This window comes from Mobula birostris, chromosome 24, assembly GCF_030028105.1.
Source record: "Mobula birostris isolate sMobBir1 chromosome 24, sMobBir1.hap1, whole genome shotgun sequence".
NCBI classification, from domain to species: domain Eukaryota; kingdom Metazoa; phylum Chordata; class Chondrichthyes; order Myliobatiformes; family Myliobatidae; genus Mobula; species Mobula birostris.
In genome coordinates, this window is record NC_092393.1 from 8,046,684 (window position 1) to 8,072,662 (window position 25,979).

Consider the following 25,979-nt stretch of genomic DNA (forward strand, 5'->3'; position numbering starts at 1 on the left):
TACAAGAGCCTCAGGACTCACACCACTCGGTTCAAGAACAGTTATTATCCCTCAACCATCAGGCTCTTGAACCAGAGGGGATAGCTTCACTCAATTTCACTTACCCCATCATTAAAATGGTCCCACCACTTTCAAGGACTCTTCATCTCATGCTCTTGATATTTATTGCTTATTTATTTATTATTATTGTCTTTCTTTTTGTAGTTGCAGTTTGTTATCTTTTGAACACTGGTTAAACACCCCAGTTGGTGTAGTCTTTCGTGGAATCTATTATTCTATTATGGATTTATTGAGCATACCCAGAAGAAAATTAATCTCAGGGTTGTATATGGTGACATATATGTATTCTGATAATAAATTTACTTTGAACTTTTGATTAGTTATTTATGTTAATGGCTTGGGCATGATGGCAAAGCATACGATCCCTAAGGCTGCTGATAATATGAGAACTGAATGTGGTCATAAGGATATTTGAAGTCCACAGCAGGATAAGGTGAATGAGAACAGATTGTAGGAAAGTGTGATGATATACAGCATACCTTACAGGAATCAAAAAGTAGATTATTATCTAAATGGGCAGAAACATAAGAGTATAAAGGGATCTAGATGTCCAAATGTTAGTGTGCAGCAAGTAACCAAGACGACAAATGGCAGTTTAGTGTTTATCATTAGGGATGTGAGTTTGTTATAATTGTATGGGGTGAGGCTGCACCTGCAGTACTGTGCACGTTCAGTCCATTTATTTAAGAAATCATATACTAGCTTTTGAGGAAGTAGAGAAGAAATTGACTAGGCTGATTCCTGGGAAGGGGGCGGGGTGGGGGGGGGCTGTATTATCATTTTCAACTTAAAAGTCAGAGCATTATCTTTTGCAGCTTAACAGAATTAAAGCAATCATGGCCCTAGAAGGGTATGACAAGATACCCCCTCACATGTTTCCACAACACTCAAACAACAGGGCATAGATGAAAAGGGTCAACTCAGCTAAGTAAATCTTTCCGAACAGAGGGTGATGTCTACTCCACAGAATTATGAATGGCAAAGCGTTGAAGGTATTTAAAGAGGCCGAAGGTGATTAGGAAACTGAGGACAATGTGGAACGGGCAGGGAAGAGGAGTCGCGGCCAGTGCCCCATTCCTGCTCCTGCTCCTGCTCCGGCTCCGGGGCTTCCCTGGGATCTAACAGAAGCCATGAGATGAGTGTGCACCGCCCTGCCCTCACCACCCCGAGGGTCACTGTGAGCACACACTGGCCCCCATAATTGTGCAGGTCACGACCAGGCGAGAACGAGCACTGTGCCCTCACTCCCAAGGCCATGAACGCGTTTGCAGGCCACAATCCCGCATTGACACCGAAGCGCGCGTTAGTTGTCCCTTTCCCACCTGGGGACGTGCCGCGCGTTGTAGGGGACGAGCACGGCCAGCTGACCCCGCAGCAGGACATCCTCGTTCAGCCGCATCCCGACTCCGGGACCGGGGACCAGGGGCCTCGGCAAGCCCCGGGTACGCATGCGCTGTCCTGCTGACGGTGGCCGACGTGTGAGGCTGTAGTAGAGCGCGGTTTTGTCGCAACAGAAATTATGTTCTTTTCTTTGGGCTCTCCACTTGGAAATGAAAACGGAACAAAATGCAAAGTATTTTTCTTTATCTGTTCAGGAATGATGCATATTAACCCTTGAAAATGCACTTATCTCTCACAAGGTTGCGAAAATAAAAGAACTATCAAGGAATTGGTGAGTTTGGGTGAATCCCAGGGCATGGCCTGCATCTTCGAGTTTTAGGAGATTGGAAACATGTCCTTCAGCCCTGCCCGTACATGCTAGCCAAGATATCTGTCCTGACGAAGGGTCTCGGCCCGAAACAGTAGACAACAGGTGCAGGAGTAGGCAACACACATCAAAGTTGCTGGTGAACGCAGCAGGCCAGGCAGCATCTCTAGGAAGAGGTACAGTCGACGTTTCAGGCCGAGACCCTTCGTCAGGACTAACTGAAGGAAGAGTTAGTAAGGGATTTGAAAGTGGGAGGGGGAGGAGGAGATCCAAAATGATAGGAGAAGACAGGAGGGGGAGGGATGGAGCCAAGAGCTGGACAGGTGATTGGCAAAAGGGATACGAGAGGATCATGGGACAGGAGGTCCGGGAAGAAAGACAGGGGGGGGGGAACCCAGAGAATGGGCAAGAGGTATAGTCAGAGGGACAGAGGGAGAAAAAGGAGAGTGAGAGAAAGAATGTGTGCATAAAAATAAGTAACAGATGGGGTACGAGGGGGAGGTGGGGCATTAGCGGAAGTTAGAGAAGTCGATGTTCATGCCATCAGGTTGGAGGCTACCCAGACGGAATATAAGGTGTTGTTCCTCCAACCTGAGTGTGGCTTCATCTTTACAGTAGAGGAGGCCATGGATAGACATGTCAGAATGGGAATGGGATGTGGAATTAAAATGTGTGGCCGCTGGGAGATCCTGCTTTCTCTGGCGGACAGAGCGTAGATGTTCAGCAAAGCGGTCTCCCAGTCTGCGTCGGGTCTCGCCAATATATAAAAGGCCACATCGGGAGCACCGGACGCAGTATATCACCCCAGCTGACTCACATGTGAAGTGTCGCCTCACCTGGAAGGACTGTTTGGGGCCCTGAATGGTGGTAAGGGAGGAAGTGTAAGGGCATGTGTAGCACTTGTTCTGCTTACACGGATAAGTGCCAGGAGGGAGATTAGTGGAGAGGGATGGGGGGGACGAATGGACAAGGGAGTTGTGTAGGGAGCGATCCCTGCGGAATGCGGGGGGGGGGAGGGAAAGATGTGCTTAGTGGTGGGATCCTGTTGGAGGTGGCGGAAGTTACGGAGAATAATATGTTGGACCCGGAGGCTGGTGGGGTGGTAGGTGAGGACCAGGGGAACCCTATTCCTAGTGGGGTGGCGGGAGGATGGAGTGAAAGCAGATGTACGTGAAATGGGGGAGATGCGTTTAAGAGCAGAGTTGATAGTGGAGGAAGGGAAGCCCCTTTCTTTAAAAAAGGAAGACACCTCCCTCGTCCTAGAATGAAAAGCCTCATCCTGAGAGCAGATGCGGCGGAGACTGAGGAATTGCGAGAAGGGGGTGGCGTTTTTGCAAGAGACAGGGTGAGAAGAAGAATAGTCCAGATAGCTGTGAGAGTCAGTAGGCTTATAGTAGACATCAGTGTCTCCAGAGACAGAGACAGAAAGATCTAGAAAGGGGAGGGAGGTGTCGGAAATGGACCAGGTAAACTTGAGGGCAGGGTGAAAGTTGGAGGCAAAGTTAATAAAGTCAACGAGTTCTGCATGCGTCCAGGAAGCAGCGCTAATGCAGTCGTCGATGTAGTGAAGGAAAAGTGGGGGACAGATACCAGAATAGGCACGGAACATAGATTGTTCCACAAAGCCAACAAAAAGACAGGCATAGCTAGGACCCATATGGGTGCCCATAGCTACACCTTTAGTTTGGAGGAAGTGGGAGGAGCCAAAGGAGAAATTATTAAGAGTAAGGACTAATTCTGCTAGACGGAGCAGAGTGGTGGTAGAGGGGAACTGATTAGGTCTGGAATCCAAAAAGGAGCGGAGAGCTTTGAGACCTTCCTGATGGGGGATGGAAGTATATAGGGACTGGACATCCATGGTGAAAATAAAGCGGTGGGGGCCAGGGAACTTAAAATCATCGAAAAGTTTAAGAGAGTGAGAAGTGTCACGAACATAGGTAGGAAGGGATTGAACAAGGGGGATAAAAACCGTGTCGAGATATGCAGAAACGAGTTTGGTGGGGCAGGAGCAAGCTGAGACAATAGGTCTGCCAGGACAGGCAGGTTTGTGGATCTTGGGTAGGAGGTAGAAACGGGAAGTGCGAGGTGTGGGAACTATAAGGTTGGTAGCAGTGGATGGGAGATCCCCTGAGCGGATAGTCGGTGATGGTGTGGGAGACAATGGCCTGGTGCTCCTTAGTGGGGTCACGATCGAGGGGTAAGTAAGAGGAGGTATCCGCGAGTGGCCGCTGTGCCTCGGCAAGGTAGAGGTCAGTACGCCAGACTACAACAGCACCCCCTTATCGGCGGGTTTAATAGTAAGGTTAGGATTAGTGCGGAGGGAGTGGAGAGCAGAGCGTTCGGAAGGAGTGAGGTTGGAATGGGGACAAGGTGCGGTGAAGTCGAAACGGTTGATGTCCCGTCGGCAATTAGCGATAAAGAGATCTAGAGCAGGCAGAAGACCAGAGCGGGGTGTCCATGAAGAAGAGGAGGGTTGAAGACGGGAGAAGGGGTCATCGGTGGGGGTGGAAGAGTCCTTGCCGAAGAAGTAGGCTCAGAGACGGAGACGGCGGAAGAAGAGTTCCGCATCATGGCGAACGCGTAACTCACTGAGGTGAGGGCGAAGGGGGACAAAGGTGAAGCCCTTACTGAGGACAGAGCGTTCTGCCTCCGACAGTTGAAGGTCGGAGGGGATGGTAAAGACCCGGCACGGATGAGAGCTGGGATCAGAGGGGGGAGGCTGGGGGTGTCAATGGAGAAGGGAGGGTTGGGGTGAGAGGAAGATGGAGCCTCTGAGGGCCCAGGAGTAGGTTATTCGGCCCTTGGAGCCAGCACCACCATTCACTGTGATCATGGCTGATCATCCACAATCAGTATCCTTTTCCTGCCTTCTCCCCATATCCCTTGACTCCGCTATCTTTAAGAGCTCTATCTAACTCTTTCTTGAAAGCATCCAGAGAATTGGCCTCCACTGCCTTCTGAGGCAGAGCATTCCACAGATCCACAACCCTCTGTGTGAAAAAGTTTTCCCTCAACTCCGTTCTAAATTGTCCACCCCTTATTCTTAAACTGTGGCCTCTGGTTCTGGACTCCCTCAACATCAGGAACATGTTTCCTGCCTCTAGTGTGTCCAATCCCTTAGTAATCTTATATGTTTCAATCAGATCCCCTCTCATCCTTCTAAATTCCAGTGTATACAAGCCCAGTCGCTCCAATCCTTCAACATATGACATTCCTCCCATCCTTGGAATTAACCCAGTGAACCTACGCTGCACTCCCTCCATAGCAAGAATGTCCTTCCTCAAATTTGGAGACCAAAACTGCACACAATACTCCAGGTGTGGTCTCACCAGGGCCTTGTACAACTGCAGAAGGACCTCTTCGCTCCTATACTCAACTCCCCTTGTTATAGTCATAGTCGTAGTCGTAGTCATACTTTATTGATCCTGGGGGAAATTGGTTTTCGTTACAGTTGCACCATGAATAATAAATAGTAATAAAACCATAAATAGTTAAATAGTAATATGTAAATTATGCCAGGGAATAAGTCGAACACCAGCCTATTGGCTCAGGGTGTCTGACCATCCAAGGGAGGAGTTGTAAAGTTTGATGGCCACAGGCAGGAATGACTTCCTATGACGCTCTGTGTTGCATCTCGGTGGAATGAGTCTCTGGCTGAATGTACTCCTGTGCCCACCCAGTACATTATGTAGTGGATAGGAGACATTGACCAAGATTGCATGCAACTTGGACAGCATCCTCTTTTCAGACACCACCGTCAGAGAGTCCAGTTCCATCCCCACAACATCACTGGCCTTACGAATGAGTTTGTTGATTCTGTTGGTGTCTGCTACCCTCAGCCTGCTGCTCCAGCACACAACAGCAAACATGATAACACTGGCCACCACAGACTCGTAGAACATCCTCAGCATCGTCCGGCAGATGTTAAAGGACCTCAGTCTCCTCAGGAAATAGAGACAGCTCTGACCCTTCTTGTAGACAGCCTCAGTGTTCTTTGACCAGTCCAGTTTATTGTCAATTCGTATCCCCAGGTATTTGTAATCCTCCACCATGTCCACACTGACCCCCTGGATGGAAACAGGGGTCACTGGTACCTTAGCTCTCCTCAGGTCTACCACCAGCTCCTTAGTCTTTTTCACATGAAGCTGCAGATAATTCTGCTCACACCATGTGACAAAGTTTCCTACCATAGCCCTGTACTCAGCCTCATCTCCCTTGCTGATGCATCCAACTATGGCAAAGTCATCCGAAAACTTCTGAAGATGACAAGACTCTGTGCAGTAGTTGAAGTCCGAGGTGTAAATGGTGAAGAGAAAGGGAGACAAGACAGTCCCCTGTGGAGCCCCAGTGCTGCTGATCACCCTTTCGGACACACAGTGTTGCAAGCACACGTACTGTGGTCTGCCAGTCAGGTAATCAAGAATCCATGACACCAGGAAAGCATCCACCTGCATCGCTGTCAGCTTCTACCCCAGCAGAGCAGGGTGGATGGTGTTGAACACACTGGAGAAGTCAAAAAACAAGACCCTCACAGTGCTTGCTGGCTTGTGCAGGTGGACGTAGACACGGTTCAACAGGTAGACGATGGCATCCTCAACTCCTAGTCGGGGCTGGTAGGCAAACTGGAGGGGATCTAAGTGTGGCCTGACCATAGGCCGGAGCAGCTCCAGAACAAGTCTCTCCAGGGTCTTCATGATGTGGGAGGTCAATGTCACCGGTCTGTAGTCATTGAGGTCGCTGGGGCGCGGCGTCTTCGGCACAGGAACGAGGCAGGACATCTTCCACAGCACAGGAACCCTCCGGAGCCTCAGGCTCAGGTTGAAGACATGGCGAAGAACTCCACATAGCTGAGGGGCACAGGCTTTGAGCACCCTGGTACTGACACCATCCGGTCCTGCAACCTTGCTTGTGTTGAGATGTTTCAGCTGTCTTCTCACCTGTTCAGCTGTGAAGCCCAACGTGGTGGTTTCGTGTGGGGAAGGGGTATAGTCATGAGAGCATGGTGGGGGACTGTGAGGAGGGGTAGGAGGGAAGAGTGGAATATGTGTTGGTTGGAGGCTGACAACAGATGTCTCATGTGGGGGATGGGCAGGGGCCACAATGTCAAATCTGTTAAAGAACAGGTTAAGTTCATTGGCCCTGTCCACACTGCCTTCAGCTCCTCTGTTACTAGTTTGCCGGAACCCAGTGATGGTCCTCATCCCCCTCCAGATCTCTCTCATGTTGTTCTGCTGGAGATTTCACTCAAGCTTCCTCCTGTACCTGTCTTTAGCCTCCCTGATCCTGGCTTTCAGGTCCCTCTGTATGGCCCTCAGCTCCTCCCTATTTCGATCTCTAAGCACCCTCTTTTTAGCGTTCAGGATGTCCTTGATGTCCTTTGTCACCCATGGCTTTTTATTTGAATAACAAAGGACAGTTCTGTCGGAACATTGCAGTCCACACAGAAGTTGATGTAATCAGTGATGCACTCTGTGAGCCCATCAATATCCTCTCCATGTGGCTCACAGAGTGCCTGCCAGTCTGTCACCTCAAAACAACCCTGGAGTGCCTCATAAGCCTCCTCCGACCATTTCCTCACTGTCTTCGAGGTTGCAGGTTTACTCTTCACCAGAGGCACATAGCAGGTTTTTAGATACACCAGGTTGTGATCTGACCTTCCCAATAAGGGGAGGGGAGAGGAGCTGTATGCATCCTTAACGTTATGAAGGCCAACATGCCATTAGCTTTCTTCACTGCCTGCTGTATCTGCATGCTTACTTTCAGTGACTGATGAATAAGGACACCCCTTTTCCTAACTTCCCCTTTTCCTAACGACACCATTCAGATAGTAATCTGCCTTCCTGTTCTTGCCACCAAAGTGGATAACCTCACATTTATCCACATTAAACTGCATCTGCCCACTCACCCGACCTGTCCAAGTCACCCTGCATTCTCATAACATCCTCCGCACATTTCACACTGTCACCCAGCCTTGTGTCATCTGCAAATTTGCTAATGTTACTTTTAATCCTTTCATCTAAATCATTAATGTATATTGTAAATAGCTGCGGTCCCAGCACCGAGCCTTGTGGTACCCCACTAGTCACTGCCTGTCATTCTGAAAGGGACCCGTTAATCCCTACTCTTTGTTTCCTGTCTGCCAACCAATTTTCAATCTATGTCAGTACCCTACCCCCAATACCATGTGCTCTAATTTTGCCCACTAACCTCCTATGTGGGACCTTATCAAAGGCTTTCTGAAAGTCCAGGTACACTACATCCACTGGCTTTCCCATGTCCATTTTCATAGTTACATTCTCAAAAAATTCCAGAAGATTAGTCAAGCATTATTTCCCCTTCGTAAATCCATGCTGACTCAGACCTATCCTGCTACTGCTATCCAAATATGCTGCTATTTCATCTTTTATAATTGACTCCAGCATCTTCCCCACCACTGATGTCAGACTAACTGGTCTATAATTGCCTGTTTTCTCTCTCCCTCCTTTCTTAAGAAGTGGGATAACATTAGCTACTCTCCAATTCGCAGGAACTGATCCTGAATCTATAGAGCATTGGAAAATGATTACCAATGCGCCCACGATTTCTAGAGCCACCTCCTTAAGTACCCTGGGATGCAGACCATCAGGCCCTGGGGATTTATCAGCCTTCAGTCCCATCAGTTTACCCAACACCATTTTCTGCCTAAAGCAAATTTCCTTCAGTTCCTCCGTTACCCTAGGTCCTCTGGCCACTATTACATCTGGGAGATTGTTTGTGTCTTCCCTAGTGAAGTCAGATTCAAAGTACCTGTTCAGCTCGTCTGTAATTACTCTTCCTATAGAAGCTGCCTGGCCTGCTGCATTCCACCAGCATTTTGTGTGTGTTGCTGTCCATCTGTTATTTGCCTGAGTTCATCCTAATACCCTCTGAACCTTTCCAAATGTCTTTTAAACCTATAGCCTGTTGAACCTTTCCAAATGCCCTATAACCCTTTGAACCTTTCCAAATGTCCACGTCCCTGTCCAAATGTCTTTTAGATGTCAATGTAGCTGCCTCTACCATCTCCTTCTGGCAGCTTGTTCTATGTGCCCACCACTTGCAGAAAGAAAAATGGGAACTGTTTCATGACATCCCACCTCTCCTGGAAGTTCCAGGAGTCTCCCGCATATTGATTGCGGCTCCCTGACGCCTGCAAATTATATACAATATCCTGGAAATCGATTTTTTTGAGAGGGAGAGCGAGAGTGAGCATCCTGATTGGTCTTTCTTTGTGCTAAGTAGACCTATCAGTTTTCTCTGTGGGTGGGCTTTACAGTCGACCTCTCTCTCTCTTTCATTGTCCATCGGTTCAGTTTGATGTCCTGCACCGCCATGGCAGAGTGTTTCAAAAAAAGAAAATATAAAACATACGTCACCCCAGACTACACTAAAGTGTACCCTTGCCTAATAGGGGTCAAAAATAATGACAATGTTGCTCGCTGCACTGTTTGCAACAGTGACTTTTCTATTGCCCATGGTGGGTTAGGACTGTAAAAGATATGTTGAGGTGAGTTTAACAAGTGTCATTCGTTCATTAGCATAGCTAACGTTATTTAAACTAGCTGGCTAGCTGCTAAAGAGCTACTCTATTGATGTCCTACGTGATGAGGCCAAACTCCCTGTATACGTGCTTAAAGTTGTAATAGAATTATTATAAATGACTCCATGATAATATAAGTACATATCTTAATGTCACCTTTTCTGCATATACCCAGCTTGGTTTACAGATTAGACAAAATCACTAAACAAAGTATTACACAAGACAATATAATAAGGATGTATCTTATACTTTTATTTATTTTAGGGACCACAACATATTAGGGAGGCTAAGCACTGGGAAGGCTGCTCAAGTACTTCACAGTTCTTTTCAGCAGAAAGCCAAAGTCTGACAGAGGAGGTCGCTGGAGCTGAGGTGTACTTTACATCTTTCATTGTTGAGCATAACCTGCCATTCCAGGTGTGTAAGCACACAGGCAAGCTATTCAGGAAAATGTTTCCTGATTCAGAAATACCAAAAAACTCTGCCCGCTCATCAACCAAGACAGCAGCTACTGTGAACATGGCACTGGGATCGGAATGTTCAGAGGATCTGCACAAGTTCTTCCGAGCAGAAAAAAGGCCTTACAGTATTTTGGTTGACGAAAGCAACGATATCATGTGTGAGAAGGAATGTGCCATTTTAAGCCAGGTACTAGAATGAAACACAGGATAAGGTACCAGTTGGATTTGTCGACATGCCAGTGTGCAATGATGACAAAGCTGAAAACATATTCAACTGCATTGCATCATCCATGCATGACAAAGGCCTTGAACGGTCTAGTTGTGTAGGAGTTAGCAGTGACAACTGCAATGTGATGATTGGCAAAAACAACTCTGTCTTGTCAAGAGTGAAAGCACAGGCCCCTCATATTTACAGCGTTGGCTGTCCAAGTCACCTGGTCAACGTCTGTGCCAAAACTGCTGCTGAGGAGCTCTCAATGTCACCTGAAGAACTGCTCAGTGACATCTACCACTACTCTGAGAAAAGTTCCAAACGAAGAGAAGAGCTAAAACAGTTTCAGGAGTTCTGCAATGTTGCCCAACAGAGAGTACAAAAGCATTGTCCTACACGCTGGCTTTCTTTAGGAAAAGGTTTGGACCATTTGCTCCACCAATGGCCAGCCTTTATTTCATATTTTGAGTTAAGGAGTGAGAATCAGAAGTCATGTCATATTCAGAAGAGGCTGAAAGACCCCCAAATGAAAATATACACATGCTTTCTCCATAATGTCACGCAATGTTTTGACAAATTCAATTTGATTTTTCAAAACAAGGCACCTCTCCTCTTCAAGTTGGATCAGAGTGTAGAAGATAGAGAGAGTCCAGAGAAGATTTAGTCATAGTCATAGTCATAGTCATACTTTATTGATCCGGAGGGAAATTGATTTACTAGAATGTTACCTGGGTTTCATCACCTAAGTTACAGAGAAAGGTTGAACAAGTTGGGTCTTTATTCTTTGGAGCGTAGAAGGTTGAGGGGGGACTTGATAGAGGTATTTAAAATTATGAGGGGGATAGATAGAGTTGACGTGGATAGGCTTTTTCCATTGAGAGTGGGGGAGATTCAAACGAGGACATGAGTTGAGAGTTAACATGAGGGGGAACTTCTTTACTCAGAGAGTGGTAGCGGTGTGGAACGAGCTTCCAGCAGAAGTGGTTGAGGCAGGTTCGATATTGTCGTTGAAAGTTAAATTGGACAGCTATATGGACAGGAAAGGAATAGAGGGTTATGGGCTGAGGGCAGGTCAGTGAGAGTAGGCACGGACTGGAAGGGCTGAGATGGCCTGTTTCCGTGCTGTAATTGTTACATGGTTATAAGAGCTCCTGCATGACATAGCTAGCAGATTTATTAAGCCAAAGGTATTGAGAGAACAGAACATTCAGGAGATAGATGTGAGCAACCCTGAAACTCATTGCCCAGATGAAGAGCTTTTTATTGGGTACCTGGCAAGGAGGCAGTTGCTAAGTGAGGAAGCACAAGAGATCCCCCCCTTACAAGACAAAGCAGTTCTTCAAAAATGCCAGAGCATTCTATGTCAGGTGCTTTCAAAAAATCTTGGAGAAGTTCCCAATGAGAGAACAAATCTTGAAAAATTTGTCGGTGGTCAATACAGAGAGCCAAGATGAGGTGAATCCAGAGCAGATTTTGACTTTGGCAGAGAGATTTCCAAATGCGATCAAGGCAGATGCAAGAGAACAGCTCGACTTGGAAGTCCTGGATTATGTCTCGACTAACCTTGAAGGACTGGTGCCAAACTACAAAAGTTTGCCAGTTGATGAGTTCTGGGGGAAGCTGTCCAAAGTAAAATCTGTGAGCACAGGGCAGTTGAGATTCAGAGAGCTCTGCCAGTTGATGAAGCTGCTTTTGGTGCCGCCAAATTGTAATTGTGATGTATTGTGGGCATTCAGCATGGTGCGTCACATTAAGACAGAATTCAGACGTCAGCTGTCTCACAAAACACTCGTGAATCTATGTCTTGCAAAATTAACAAATTCATTGACACAGACTGCTATGAGGTTGAGACTTCCGGCAAAATGCTCAAGGAAGCATAGTTTCAATATGCGATCAAATAAATTGTTGTGTTCTTTCACAATCAAATGTACTGTATACATGCACCCTTGGAGGTCGACTGGGTGGTGGGGGGATATGGGGTTGCGGGGAGGCGGAGGTGCTCCTTCCCTGAAATGAGTGTTTGCAGGGTGGGATGTCTGCTGTTGGAAACTCTCAGCAGTTTGGGCATCTTGTTTTAATTGAATTGACTTTATTTCTTACATCCTTCACATACACAAGGAGTAAAAATCTTTATGTTACGTCTCCATCTAATTGTGCAATGTGCAGTCATAGTAATTTATAATAAATAGAACAGTCAATGTAATATAAAATTAGTGTGAGTTCATCAGTTTGATAGTCTGGTGGAAGAAGCTGTCCTGGAGCCTGTTGGTCCTTGCTTTTATGCTGTGGTACTGTTTGCCGGATGGTAGCAGCTGGAAGTTTGTGGTTGGGATGGCTTGGGTCCCCAGTGATCCTCGGGCCCTTTTTACACACCTGTCCTTGTAAATGCCCTGAATCATGGGAAGTTCACAACTACAGATGCGCTAGGCTGTCTGCACCAGAGTCCTGCGATTAAGGGAGGTACAGTTCCCATCCCAGGCAGTGATGCTCTCAATTGTGCCCCTTTTGAAAGTTCTTAGGGGCCCATATCAAACTTCCTCAACCGTCTGAGGTGAAAGAGGTGCTGTTGTGCCTTTTTCGCCACACAGCTGGTGTGTACAAACCACGTGAGATCCTCAGTGATGTGTATGCCGAGGAACTTACAGCTGTTTACCCTCTCAGCCCCAGATCCATTGATGTCAATAGGGATTAGCCAGTTTCCATTCCTCCTGTAATCCACTACCAGCTCCTTTGTTCTTGCAACATTGAGGGAGAGGTTGTTTTCTTTGATGGCCATGTCCAATCAAGAAGCTATCAATCTCTGACTTAAATACACCCAATGACCTGGCCTCCACAGCTACATATAGCAACAGATTCCACAAATTCACCACCCTTTGGCTAATGAAATTTCTTTGCATCTCTGTTTCGATAGGGCACCCCTCTATCCTGAGGCTGTGCCCTCTTATCCTAGACTCTCCCACAATGGGAAGCATCCTTTCCACACCTACTCTGTCTAGGCCTTTCAGTATTCGAAAGGTTTCAATGAGGTCTGCCTCATTCTTCTGAATTCCAGCAAGTACAGACCCAGAGCCATCAAACCCTTTCATTGCTGGAATCATCCTTGTGAATCTCCTCTGGACCCTCTCCAATGCCAGCACATCTTTTCTAAGCAGAGTTGCCCAAAGCTGCTCATAATACTCAAGGTGAGGCCTCACCAATGCCTTATAAAGCCTCAGCATCACATCCTTGCTCTTATATTCTAGATCTCTTGAAATGAATGCTAAAATGGCATTTGCCTTACTCACCACCAACTCAATCTGTAAGTTAACCTTCATGTGTTCTGCAAAAGGACTCACAATTCTCTCTGCATCTCAAATTCCTGTATTTTCTCCCCATTTAAAAAATAGTCCACACATTTATTTCTGCTACCAAAAGTGCATGATCATGTATTTTCCAACATTGTATTTCATTTGCCACTTTCTTACCCATTCTCCTAATCTGTCCAAGTCTTTCTGCATCCTACCTGTTTCCTCAACACTGCCTGCCCCTCCACCAATCTTTGTATCATCTACAAACTTGGCAACAAAGCCATTTATTCTATCATCTAAATCATTGATATACAGCATAAATGGACCCAAAACTGACCCCTGCGGAACACCACTAGTCACTGGCAGCCAACCAGAAAAGGATCCTTTTATTCCCATTTGCTGCCTCCTACTAATCAGCCAATGCTCTAACTATGTTAGTATCTTTCCTGTAATACCAGAGGCTCTTAACTTGGTAAGCAGCTTCATGTGTGGCACCTTGTCGAAGGTCTTCTGAAAGTTCAAATATACATCCACTGCATTCCCTTTATCTATCCTACTTGTAATCTTGTCAAAGAATTTGAGGTTTGTTAGGCAGGATTTTTCCCTGAAGGAAACTATGCTGACTTTGTGCTATCTTGTCCTGTGTCACCAAGTACTCCACTACCTCATCCTTAACAATTGACTCTTAACATCTTCCCAACCATTGAGGTCAGGCTAACTGGTCTATAATTTCCTTTCTGCTGCCTTCCTCCTTTCTTAAAGAGTGGAGTAACATTTGCAATCTTTGAGTCCTCTGGCACCATGCCAGAGTCCAATGATTTTTGAACAATCTTTTCTAATGCCACCACAATCTCTAACGCTACCTCTTTCAGAACCCTAGGGTGCTGTTTCTCTGGTCCAGGTGACTTATGTATCTTTAGGTCTTTCAGCTTTTTGAGCACCTTCTCTCTTGTAATAGTAACAGCACCCACTTCTCTTCCTTCACATGCTACAACATCAGGCACACTGCTAGTGTCTTCCACAGTGAAGGCTGACGCAAAATATACATTTAGTTCATTTCCACAGTGAAGACTGAAGTAAAGTAATCATTTTCCACTGTATTGTTGCCCAAAACAAATTTCACAACATGTGTAAGTGATAATAAAGCTGATTTTTTTTCTGATTGCTACCCTATCCTTTCTGCACTGAATACTCTCCTAAATGTGGCCTGACCAATGTTTTCTACAAGTGCAACATGATCTCAATTATCACCTTGGCCTCTAAAGGCAAGCATACCAAATGCCTTTTTCATTATTCCATCCACCTATGTCATCACTGTCAGGAGCTATGGACTTGCACCCCACGACCCTACTGTACATCAACACCCTTGAGGTCCCTACTTTTAACTGTATATGACTTACCAGAATTTAACCTCTCAAAATGCATTGCCTCACACTTAGAATTAAATTCCATCTGCTACCACTTTGCTCAACTTTCCATCTGATCTGTGTTCACTATATTTTGGATTTGGTTCATCATAAATTCCATGTGCCCTAACCTTCTGGACCAGTCTACCATGGAAACAGTTGTTAAATGTTTTACTAAAGTTCACATAGAAAAAATAATTCACCCTGTATTCATCGATGCTCTTTGTTGCTTCCTTAAAAAACATGATCCTGTTAGTGAAAAAGGATTTCCACCTCTAAAAGCCATGTCAATGATTCCTAATCAATCCATGCTTTCCTACAGTTCATAGCTCATGTCCTATTTGATGTTCCAATAATTTCCCTACCACAGAGATAAGGCTCGTCATTCTGTAGTTATCTGGTTTATCCCTGTTGCTCTTCATATATAAAGGAACAACAACCATTTTAAAGTCTTCTGGTAACTTAGTTGTGGCTAATGAGGATGTAAAAATCTCCATCAGGCCCCAGCTATCTTCTTCCTTGTTTTCCACAGCATTCTGGGATAGATCTCATACAGCCCTGGGGATTTATCTACCCTTTACTTTCCAAGATGTACAACACCTCTAATTTCTTACTGCCTGCATGTTCCAACAAACATATCCCTCTTTGAATCCACTGCCTTCCATATCCTTCTCCTTGTTGAGTACAGATAAGAAATGTTTAGAACTTCATCCATGTCCCTTGGCTCTAAATGTGGATTACCGTTTTGGTTTGAGGGGGGTCATACTATTTCCCGTGCTGGCCTGTTGCTAATATATTTATGTAAAGACTTAAGATTATCTATAATCTTAACTGCCATGGATATTTCAAAGTTCAAAGTAAATTTATTATCAAAGTACATATATGTCACCACATAGAAGCCTGAGATTCATTTTCTTGCAGGCATACTCAATACATCCATAATAGATTAATAACCATAATCATTGAAAGGCCGCACCAACTCGGGTCTGCAAAAAGTCAACAAACTCTGCAAATACAAAAAGAAAGAAATAATAATAAAATATAAGCAATAAATATCGAGAACATGAAATGAAGAGTCCTTGAAAGTGAGTCCATTGGTTGTGGGAATACTTCAATGATGGAACACGTGAGGTTGAGTGAAGTTTATTCCATTTGGTTCAAGAGCCTGATGATTCAGCTGTAATAACTGTTTCCAAACCTTATCGCGTAAGTTCTGATGGCAGCAGTAAAAAAAGATCATAACCTGAGTTCCTGATGATGAATGCTGCTTTCCTGTGACGCTTCGTGTAGATGAGCCCAGTGGTGGGGAAAGCTTTACCCATGATGGACTGGGTCATGTCCACTACTTTTTGTAGGATTTTCTGTTCAAGGGCTTTGGTGGCTCCATACCAGGCTGTGACACAGCCAGTCACTATACTATCCACCACACATCTATAGACATGGAAACATAGAAAACCTACAGCACAATACAGGCCCTTAGGCCCACAAAGTTGTGCCGAACATGTCCCTACCTTAGAAATTACTAGGCTTACCTATAGCCTTCTATTTTTCTAGCTCCATGTACCTATCCAAAAGACTCTTAAAAGACCCTATCGTATCCGCCTCCACCACTGTTGCTGGCAGCCCATTCCACACACTCACCACTGTGTATAAAAAACTTACCTCTGACATCTCCTCTATACCTGCTCCCAAGCACCTTAAACCTGTGTCCTCCTGTGGCAGCCATTTCAGCCCTGGGAAAAACTTTGACATTTGTCAAAGTTTTAGATGCCATGCTGAGTCTTCACAAACTCCTAAGGAAGTGGAGGCATGCTGTGCTTTCTTCGGAATTGCCCTGACATTCTAGGCCCAGCATAGGCTCTCCAAAATAACACCAAGGAATTTAAAGTTGCTGATCCTCTCCACCTCTGATCCTTCGATGAGAACAGGCTTATGAACCTCTGGATTCCTCTTACTGCAGTCAATAATCAGTTCCTTGGTCTTGCTGACATTGAGTAAAAGATTGTTGTTGTGGCACCACTCAGCCAGATTTTCAATCTCCCTTCTACATGCTGATTCATCACCACCCGATACCAGTCGATTATTCCTCTTTTGCTGTCTTGAAATCAGACTTTCTCCTAATTTACAATCGTATTTTGGCAAAAGAATAAATCAAGGAAGTGAGTGCACCTGTAGCTAACAAGGGAAATTAGGGATAGTCTCAATTCCAAAGAAGAAGCATACAAATTAGCCAGAAAAAGTGGCTCACCTGAGGACTGGGAGAAATTCAGAGTTCAGCAGAGGAGGACAAAGGGTTTAATTAGGAAGAGGAAAAAGATTATGAGAGAAAACTGGCAGGGAACATAAAAACTGACTGTAAAAGCTTTTATAGATATGTGAAAAGAAAAAGATTGGTTAAGACAAATGTAGGTCCCCTACAGACAGAAACCGGTGAATTGCTTATGGGGAACAAGAACATGGCAGACAAATTGAATAACTACTTTGGTTCTGTCTTCACTAAGGAGGACATAAATAATCTTCGGAAATAGTAGGGGACGGAAGGTCTAGTGAGGTGGAGGAACTGAGGGAAATACTTGTTAGTAGGGAAGTGGTGTTAGGTAAATTGAAGGGATTAAAGGCAGATAAATCCCCAGGGCCAGACAGTCTGCATCCCAGAGTGCTTAAGGAAGTAGCCCAAGTAATAGTGGATGCATTAGTGATAATTTTTCAAAACTATTTGGATTCTGGATTAGTTCCTGAGGATTGGAGGTGAGTGGGCAAATTCATGGCAGATGCAATTTTATGTGGATAAATGTAAGGTTATCCACTTTGGTGGCAAGAACAGGAAAACAGATTATTATCTGAATGGTGGCCGATTAGGAAAAGGGGAGGTGCAACGAGACCTGGGTGTCATTATACACCAGTCATTGAAAGTGAGCATGCAGGTACAGCAGGTGGTGAAAAAGGAGAATGGTATGCTGGCATTCATAGCAAGAGGATTCGAGTACAGGAGCAGGGAGGTACTACTGCAGTTGTACAAGGCTTTGGTGAGACCACACCTGGAGTATTGTGTGCAGTTTTGGTCCCCTAATCTGAGGAAGGACATCCTTGCCATAGAGGGAGTACAGAGAAGGTTCACCAGATTGATTCTTGGGATGGCAGGACTTTCATATGATGAAAGACTGGATAGACTAGGCTTATATTCATTGGAATTTAGATGATTGAGGGGGGATCTTATTAAAACAGATAAAATCCTAAAAGGATTGGATAGGCTAGATGCAGGAAGATTGTTCCCGATGTTGGGGAAGTCCAGAATGAGGGGTCACAGTTTGAGGATAAAGGGGAAGCCTTTTAGGACCGAGATTAGGAAAAACTTCTTCACACAGAGAGTGGTGAATCTGTGGAATTCTCTGCCACAGGAAATAGTTGAGGCCAGTTCATTGGCTATATTTAAGAGGGAGTTAGATATGGCCCTTGTGGCTAAAGGGATCAAGGGGTATAGGGGGATGGTTGGTACAAGGTTCTGAGTTGGATGATCAGCCATGATCATACTGAATGGCGGTGCAGGCTTGAAGGGCCAAATGGCCTACTCCTGCACCTATTTTCTATGTTTCTATGTTTCTATGACAATTCCTATCCCTTTTCAAGTGTATCTTGAAACTTGCAGAATTGTTGTCACTGTTTCCAAAGTGTTCCCCAATTGGCAGTTCTGCACCTACCCAATTTTCTTTCCAGAGATGAAGTCAACTAAAGCCTTTCTCTATATTCTCTTCATATTTTTATACTGTAATACCTATTTGATTTGATTAACCAATTTCCCCTGGGATCAATAAAGTATGACTATGACTATTGTGATGAGAATACACATAGATTAAGATGTTAGCTGGCCTATGCTGGCACCAGTGGGATCAGCAGTTGGTCTGCCACCTGTCTTCAGGAGAAAGGGAGATAAGGAAAACAATGGAGCAGCATTTGGAGATGTTAATGAAGGGATGGGAGAGTTTAACGGAAGGAGAGCTGTCAAGATCGGCTCCCCCTTTGAACCCTGAATTGTTTGAAGTGATGGACAGGCGATACCCCAGCAGGGGAATAAAAAGGGACAGGTTCGCTAAGGCAGGACACACACGACACCACAAGGTAACGAGACCCTGGAAGCGGTGCACCTCCCATAAGTCGGTGGGAAGTTTTGGAAGGCTGGTCGCAGGACCAAGCCATAGACGCACAGGGTGGAAAGGCACGATCAGCGGGAACCTGGTGTGTGTCCGCCCTTGCCTGGGTGCCAGGTTCACTGCAGAGAAACGGTCGTATCTGGAAACGGAGGGGTCACGGTCGGTGACCTCAGAAGACATCACAAAGGGCTCACCCGAAAGCTGACTGCGAAGAATATCGAAGGTCTGTATGGAAGCCGTTTGAATATTCATTCGTTTTGCTCTCTCTCTCCTTCCCCCCACCGTCCATCTCCCATGGCAGTGATTACTGCGAACTGAACTAAATTCAATTGAACTGAACTTTGCGTCACTTTGAAACTGGTCATTTACCCCTAGGCGACGATAGAGCTTGATTGATCTTGTTATCCTAATTCTGTGTACATGTGTGTTTATCATTGCTGAACTGTTGCACTTATTATCCTTTTGATTAGAGTACTGTGTTGCCTGTTTCTTTAATAAAACTTTCTTAGTTCTAGTAATCCAGACTCCAACTGAGTGATCCATTTCTGCTAGTTTGGCAACCCAGTTACGGGGTACGTAACATAAGTGGGGGCTCATCCGGGATCTTGAACGCTAAATTTGGGACGGAGTAAATTGATTGGGTTAAAATTCCCGAAAGAAAGAAAAGACAAACAGCAGAAATGGAGGTTGAGGGATTTATAAAGGCGCCGACCTTGGAGGCATTAGAGGATGCCAGGAAAGCGGAATTGGTAACTGTGGCCAAACGGTTGAATCTTGCTAAGGGGAAGTCAACAATGAGGAGAGAGGAGATACACAGAGCTATCGTAGAGCACTATGTATCTAAAGGTGTGTTTCCCCAAGGCGAGCTGGAGGTGGTGTCTATTGAAAAACCTGCTGGAGACGCGGTACAGATGCAGCTTGAAAAACTGAGACTCGAGCAGGAGTTCCGGGTACGGCAGCTAGAACACGAAGAGGAGCAGTTAGAAAGGCAGGAGAGAGAGTTAGAAAGGCGGGAGAAAGAGAGAGAGTTAGAAAGGCAGGAGAGAGAGAAACAGTTAGAAAGGCAGGAGAAAGAGAAAGAGTTAGAAAGGCAGGAGAGAGAGAGAGAGGGACAGTTGGAGCGAGAGGAGAAACAGAGGGAAAGGGAATTCGAGCTGGAGAAGTTAAAGATAAGGGCAGAGCAGGGGCCCATGCCGAACCAAGGTGGAGGGTTCAGGGCGACCCAGGAGGTTAGGCTGGTTCCCCCATTTGACGATACCGACGTGGATCGGTACTTTCTCCATTTCGAAAAAGTTGCTACAAGTCAGGACTGGCCGAGGGATAAGTGGGCTGTTTTACTTCAGAGTGTACTGAAAGGGAAAGCCCAAGAAGCTTACTCAGCTTTGTCCGCGGAAGATGCCCAGAGGTATGAGGTGGTGAAAGAGGCTATCCTCAGGATTTATGAGTTGGTCCTGGAGGCATACCGGCAGAGGTTCCAGAATGCGAGGAAGCAGTGGGACCGCACGTATTTAGAGTTTGCCCGTGAGATGCAGACATATTGTGAGTGTTGGTGCGCCTCGAAGGGGGTAGAGGGGGATTATGACAGACTCCTACAGCTGATCCTGATTGAGCAGTTTAAAGGTTGTGTCCCTGAGGGTATGAGACCCTACCTAGATGAGAAAGAGGCAGCCACGTTAGCCGCAACTGCTAAGTTAGCGGATGAGTATGCGTTGACACATAAGATGAAGTTTGCCCCGAGTAAAGGCTACCAGAAGGGTAGTCAGGACGGCGGGGAGAGTCCGCCAGAAAAGTCAGAAAGTAAGCCGGGGACTAGTGAGAAGGATAAGGTAGACCGGGAGCAGTCTGGTAGGAAGTCTCCTGGGGTCGTCTGTTATAATTGTGGGAAAGTCGGACACTTTGCGTCCAGGTGCTTTGCCCCAAAGAAGGAGACAGGAAAAGGAAAAACGGCGATTTTGACTGGCTGTATTGAGCTGGTAAACGAACCGCTAGGAGAGGACAGGTCCGCCAATGTTCAGGAAGGGCGCGAGAGGTTTATCTTGGCCGGATTGGTGTCAGTGAAGGAGAGGTTAAAACCAGTTCCAGTGCGGATCTGGAGAGACACGGGAGTGTGTCAGTCACTAATACTGAAGAGTGTATTAGAGTTTAGCTCAGAGACCCAGACTGGGGAGGTCAAGGTCAAAGGTATTGGGGAAGGGACAGAGGCAGTCCCTTTGCACCAGATACACTTAAAGCAACCTGGTCTCTGGACTAGTCACGATCAGGGTGAGGCCCGAATTACCGAAGAAAGGCGTGGAAGTCTTGCTCGGTAATGACCTCGCCGGGGGAATCATGTTCCCAGCCGTGAGATTGACAGGTCAGCCTGCCAGCATTGAGGCCCCGCCCATGGACTCACAGGTTCATCACGGGACTGCGGTAGTAAATTTAGCTGAGAAGTTTCTGCCAGCCTTGTACGAGAAGGGGGTAGAAAGTGAAAAGAAGGAGTGTAGTGAAACAAGAGGTAGTGAGGGAGCTGAGACAGACTTAGCATTAGCCAGGAAAGAATTTGTGCAGGCGCAGGAGCGAGACGAGGGGCTGATGGTTTTGGCAGAGACAGCTCTCTCTGACGCAGAATTAACAAGGGAACCAGTAGGCTATTGTGTGGAGGAGGAAGTGCTAAGGAAGAAAGGGAGACCAAGTACCGTACCCGCAGATGAGGAATGGGGGGTGGTGCAAAAGAGTTATGGGGATGAGATTTTTAACCTGGCCCACAAGGTACCCCTCGGTGGACATGTTGAGGTGCTGGAGGAAACAGTTGGTGGAATCATGAAAGAGGTTTACTGGCTGCACATTTGGAAGGATGTTATTGATTATGGCCGACGCGAACTGAGACGGTCACAGGCTTTTGATATGCTAACAAACCTAGTCGGTGTTAGCGCGGAAATCAATGAAGCTAGGGTCCCCCGATAAGAGAAAAAAACCATTTTGAAAAGATGAGTATGGTTTCGACCAGATGGGAGAAGGCTATTGTTTTGGCCAGCTCTGCTGATAAGGTCTCTCCCTTAATCCCCGAACAAAGTGACTCTTTAGGAGAAGTAATTAAACAACTCGCGCATGTGTGTTTGATTGTCCCGAGGCGATGCAAAGAATTGGGACGTTGGGTGGTGTTTGTTATGCTAGACTAGCCTAGCGAGCAGCAGCCCTATAGAATGAGTAATTCAGTGACGAAAGGGCTGACGAACACAGAGGTGTGTATTGGCGATGTAATACGGCTGTCTGAAGCCAGCTTGATAGTGAACCTTGAAAAAAATGAGTTCGGCCACGCGAAGGTCACTTACCTGGGAATTGTAGTGACACAGGGGCAGCTGGCAGCGATGCAAGCTGAAGTGCGGGCTATCTCTGACATCCCAACCCCGACAGACAAGAGGGCCCTCAGACGGCTCTTGGAGATGGTGGGGTACTGTAGGAAGTTTTGCAATAACTCTGCGGTTACTACCCCTCCCCCTCCTACTAAGCCGTTGCGAGAGAAAACTAAGTCGGAATGGGACGACCCTTGTTATTGTGGTCTGGGACGAAACCCAATGAGAGGTTACATTGATCACAATTCATCAGTGTTTTTGGCCACTATGAAGTTTGCTAAGTTGGAGCCTGGTCTAAGAGATTATTAATAACACATATAAAAGGTACAGAAAATGTGATGGCTGACTGTCTGTCAGGTGTTGACAACTTCAAATTCGCTGTATTAGCCAAATAGCTGATAAAGATGTGTATTTGTGTGTATCAAATAATGTATTCATGTTTGTAATGTTTACCCCGGTAAAAACCCTTAAAGTTGGGAAGTGTGACGAGAATACACATAGATTAAGATGTTAGCTGTCCTGTGCTGGCACCAGTGGGATCAGCAGTTGGTCTGCCACCTGTCTTCAGGAGAAAGGGAGATAAGGAAAACAATGGAGCAGCATTTGGAGATGTTAATGAAGGGATGGGAGACTGTAACGGAAGGAGAGCTGTCAAGATCGGCTCCCCCTTTGAACCCTGAACTGTTTGAAGTGATGGACAGGCGATACCCCAGCAGGGGAATAAAAAGGGACAGGTTCACTAAGGCAGGACACACACGACATCACGAGGTAACGAGACCCTGGAAGCGGTGCGCCTCCCATAAGTCGGTGGGAAGTTTTGGAAGGCTGTTCGCGGGACCAAGCCATAGACGCACAGGGTGGAAAGGCACGATCAGCGGGAACCTGGTGTGTGTCCGCCCTTGACTGGGTTCAGAACGAAAGGTCCTGGGTTGTATCTGGAAACGGAGGGGTCACGGTCGGTGACCTCAGAAGACATCACAAAGGGCTCGCCCGAAAGCTGACTGCGAAGAATATCGAAGGTCTGTGTGGAAGCCGTTTGAATATTCATTCGTTTTGCTCTCTCTCTCCTTCCCCCCACCGTCCATCTCCCATGGCAGTGATTACTGCGAACTGAACTGAATTCAATTGAACTGAACTTTGCGTCACTTTGAAACTGGTCATTTACCCCTAGACGACGATAGAGCTTGATTGATCCTGTTATCTTAATTCTGTGTACATGTGTGTTTATCATTGCTGAACTGTTGCACTTATTATCCTTTTGATTAGAGTACTGTGTTGCTTGTTTCTTTAATAAAACTTTCTTAGTTCTAGTAATCCAGACTCCAACTGAGTGATCCATTTCTGCTGGTTTGGCAACCCAGTTACGGGGTACGTAACACTATGACTATGACTAAGTTGATATCTACCCCATGTTATGACCAGCCGGTGAAGAGCCTCTGTAGAATCAGTACAAGTGAAATCTGATCTTCATTTGTACTGATTTTACATAAAACAAACCCAGCTGGTGGCGCAGTGGCATCAGCGTCGGACTTCAGGACGAAAGGTCCCGGGTTCGGATCCAGCCAACCGGCTCTCCTGCACGCTTTCCATCCGTGCTGCGTTACGAGCTGGTGATCTCTTTGGAAACTCACCCGGCAGAAGGCAATGGCAAAGCACTGCTGTAACTTGCCTCGTACGCGGTTCCCCACCATTTCAGAGAGGCGTGGAGGGAAATCGACCGCTAACCGGAGAAACTCCGGATGCGACATACCTTTCCTTTCCTTTTACATAAAACATCGCAGAATTCATTACTTTTCAAATTTTATATTAAAATTCCCACAGTTCTCTTTGTCTTCATTGCATACTGTACAATGCATATTAAAGTTATTAAAGATTAAGCTTCCATAGTCTCTGTGATGAGTTTCTCATTTTAACAAAACTTTCTGCTGATCTGGAGTGCAAGCAAGGCTAAGGGAAAGACTTAGTATTCATCTCTACAATGTGCCTTGTTAACTGCAAATTCAAGAGCCTTGTGATTAGTGCACATCCTAGTTTGATTGACCTTCAAAGTATTTGCCAGATTTTAAAACAGAAAGGCTGAATTGTTAAAGGAGGGATTGAAGGAGCTTTGAGGCATTGAATACATACACTGTCCTCCTCATAAATACAAACCATTGTATTGCTGGCAAAGTGCTCCTATGTTTTTTCTCCTGACTCTGAAGCTGTGGACTTTGACTTTATGGATGTTAGTGTTTTTGTAAATATCACTGTCCAGTAATCTGCTATGGCTGATGGAAAGCATTTGCATCATGCAATTTAAGAACTACAGAAAAAAATAAGTATATGGTACTAATTCTTGAAATAGTCTGAGTAACATAGAAACATAGAAAATCTACAGCACAATACAGGCCCTTAGGCCCACAAAGTTGTGCCGAACTTGTCCCTACCTTAGAAATTACTAGGCTTACCTATAGCCCTCTATTTTTCTAAACTCCATGTACCTATCCAAAAGTCTCTTAAAAGACCCTATCGTATCCGCCTCCACCACCGTTGCCGGCAGCCCATTCCACGCACTCACCACTCTCTGAGTAAAAGACTTACCCCTGACAGCTCCTCTGTACCTACTCCCCAGCACCTTAAACCTGTGTCCTCTTGTGGCAACCATTTTGGGAAAAAGCCTCTGACTATTGTGACGAAAGAGGGTTACAAAAGTACACATAGACTAAGATGTTAACTGTCCTGTGCTAGCACCAATGGGAACAACAGTTGATCTGCCACCTGTCTTCAGGAGAGAGAGATAAGTAGGACAATGGAGCAGCATTTGGAAATGTTAATGAAGAGACGAGAGAGTCTAACGGAAGGAGACACCGGTCTGAGTATTGTCAAGACCGGTTCCTTTTGAACCCTGAAGTGTTTGAATTGTGATGGACAGGCGATACCCCAGCAGGGGGGATAAAAAGGGGCAGGTTCGCTAAGACACAACACACGCCACCACGAGGTAACGAGACCCTGGAAGCTGTGTGCCCCCACAAGTCGGTGGGAGTTTTGGGGGTCTCGTCGCGGGACAAGCCATAGACGCACAGGATGGAAAGATACGGTCGGCGGGAACCTGGTGTGTGTCCACCCTTGCCTGGGTGCCGGGTTCACCGCTGAAGAACGATCGTGTCTGGAACGGAGGGGTCACAGTCGGTGACCTCAGAAGATATTACAAAGGGCTCACTCGAAAGCTAACTGCGAGGAATATCGAAGGTCTGTTTGGAAACCGATTTGCATATTCATTCGTTCTCTCTATCTCTCCCCAACGGCACGACGGCGATTACTGCGAACTGAACAAAACTGAACTCTGTCACATGTGATTGAACATTTTACCCCTAGACTGCGATAGAGCTTGATTGACCCTATTATCCTAGTTCTGTGTACATGTGTGTTTATTCATTGCTAACCTGTTGCATTTATATCCTTACCATTAGAGTACTGTGTTGCTTATTTCTTTAATAAAACTTTCTTAGTTCCACTAATCCAGACTCCAACTGAGTGGTCCATTTCTGCTGGCTTGGCAACCCAGTTACAGGGTACGTAACACTATCCACACAATCAATGCCTCTCATCATCTTAAACACCTCTATCAGGTCACCTCTCATCCTTCATTGCTCCAAGGAGAAAAGGCCGAGTTCACTCAACCTATTCTCATAAGGCATGCTCCCCATTCCAGGCAACATCCTTGTAAATCTCCTCTGTACCCTTTCTATGGCTTCCACATCCTTCCTGTAGTGAGGTGACCAGAACTGAGCAGGTGAGGTCTGACCAGGATCCAATAGAGCTGCAA

At 46.0% G+C, this 25,979-nt stretch overlaps 1 protein-coding gene across 1 annotated transcript in view; it reads right to left on the bottom strand.

The window, feature by feature from the left end:
* Window positions 1-1,524, bottom strand: part of nat9 (N-acetyltransferase 9) — a 31,955-nt gene extending 30,431 nt beyond the window's left edge. Inside the window, exon 1 of the mRNA XM_072242290.1 lies at window positions 1,383-1,524. Within this exon, the coding sequence (XP_072098391.1) occupies window positions 1,383-1,510 (128 nt within the window). The 5' untranslated portion in view covers window positions 1,511-1,524. The remainder of the gene's footprint in view (window positions 1-1,382) is intronic.
* Between the last annotated feature and the right edge of the window lie 24,455 nt (window positions 1,525-25,979).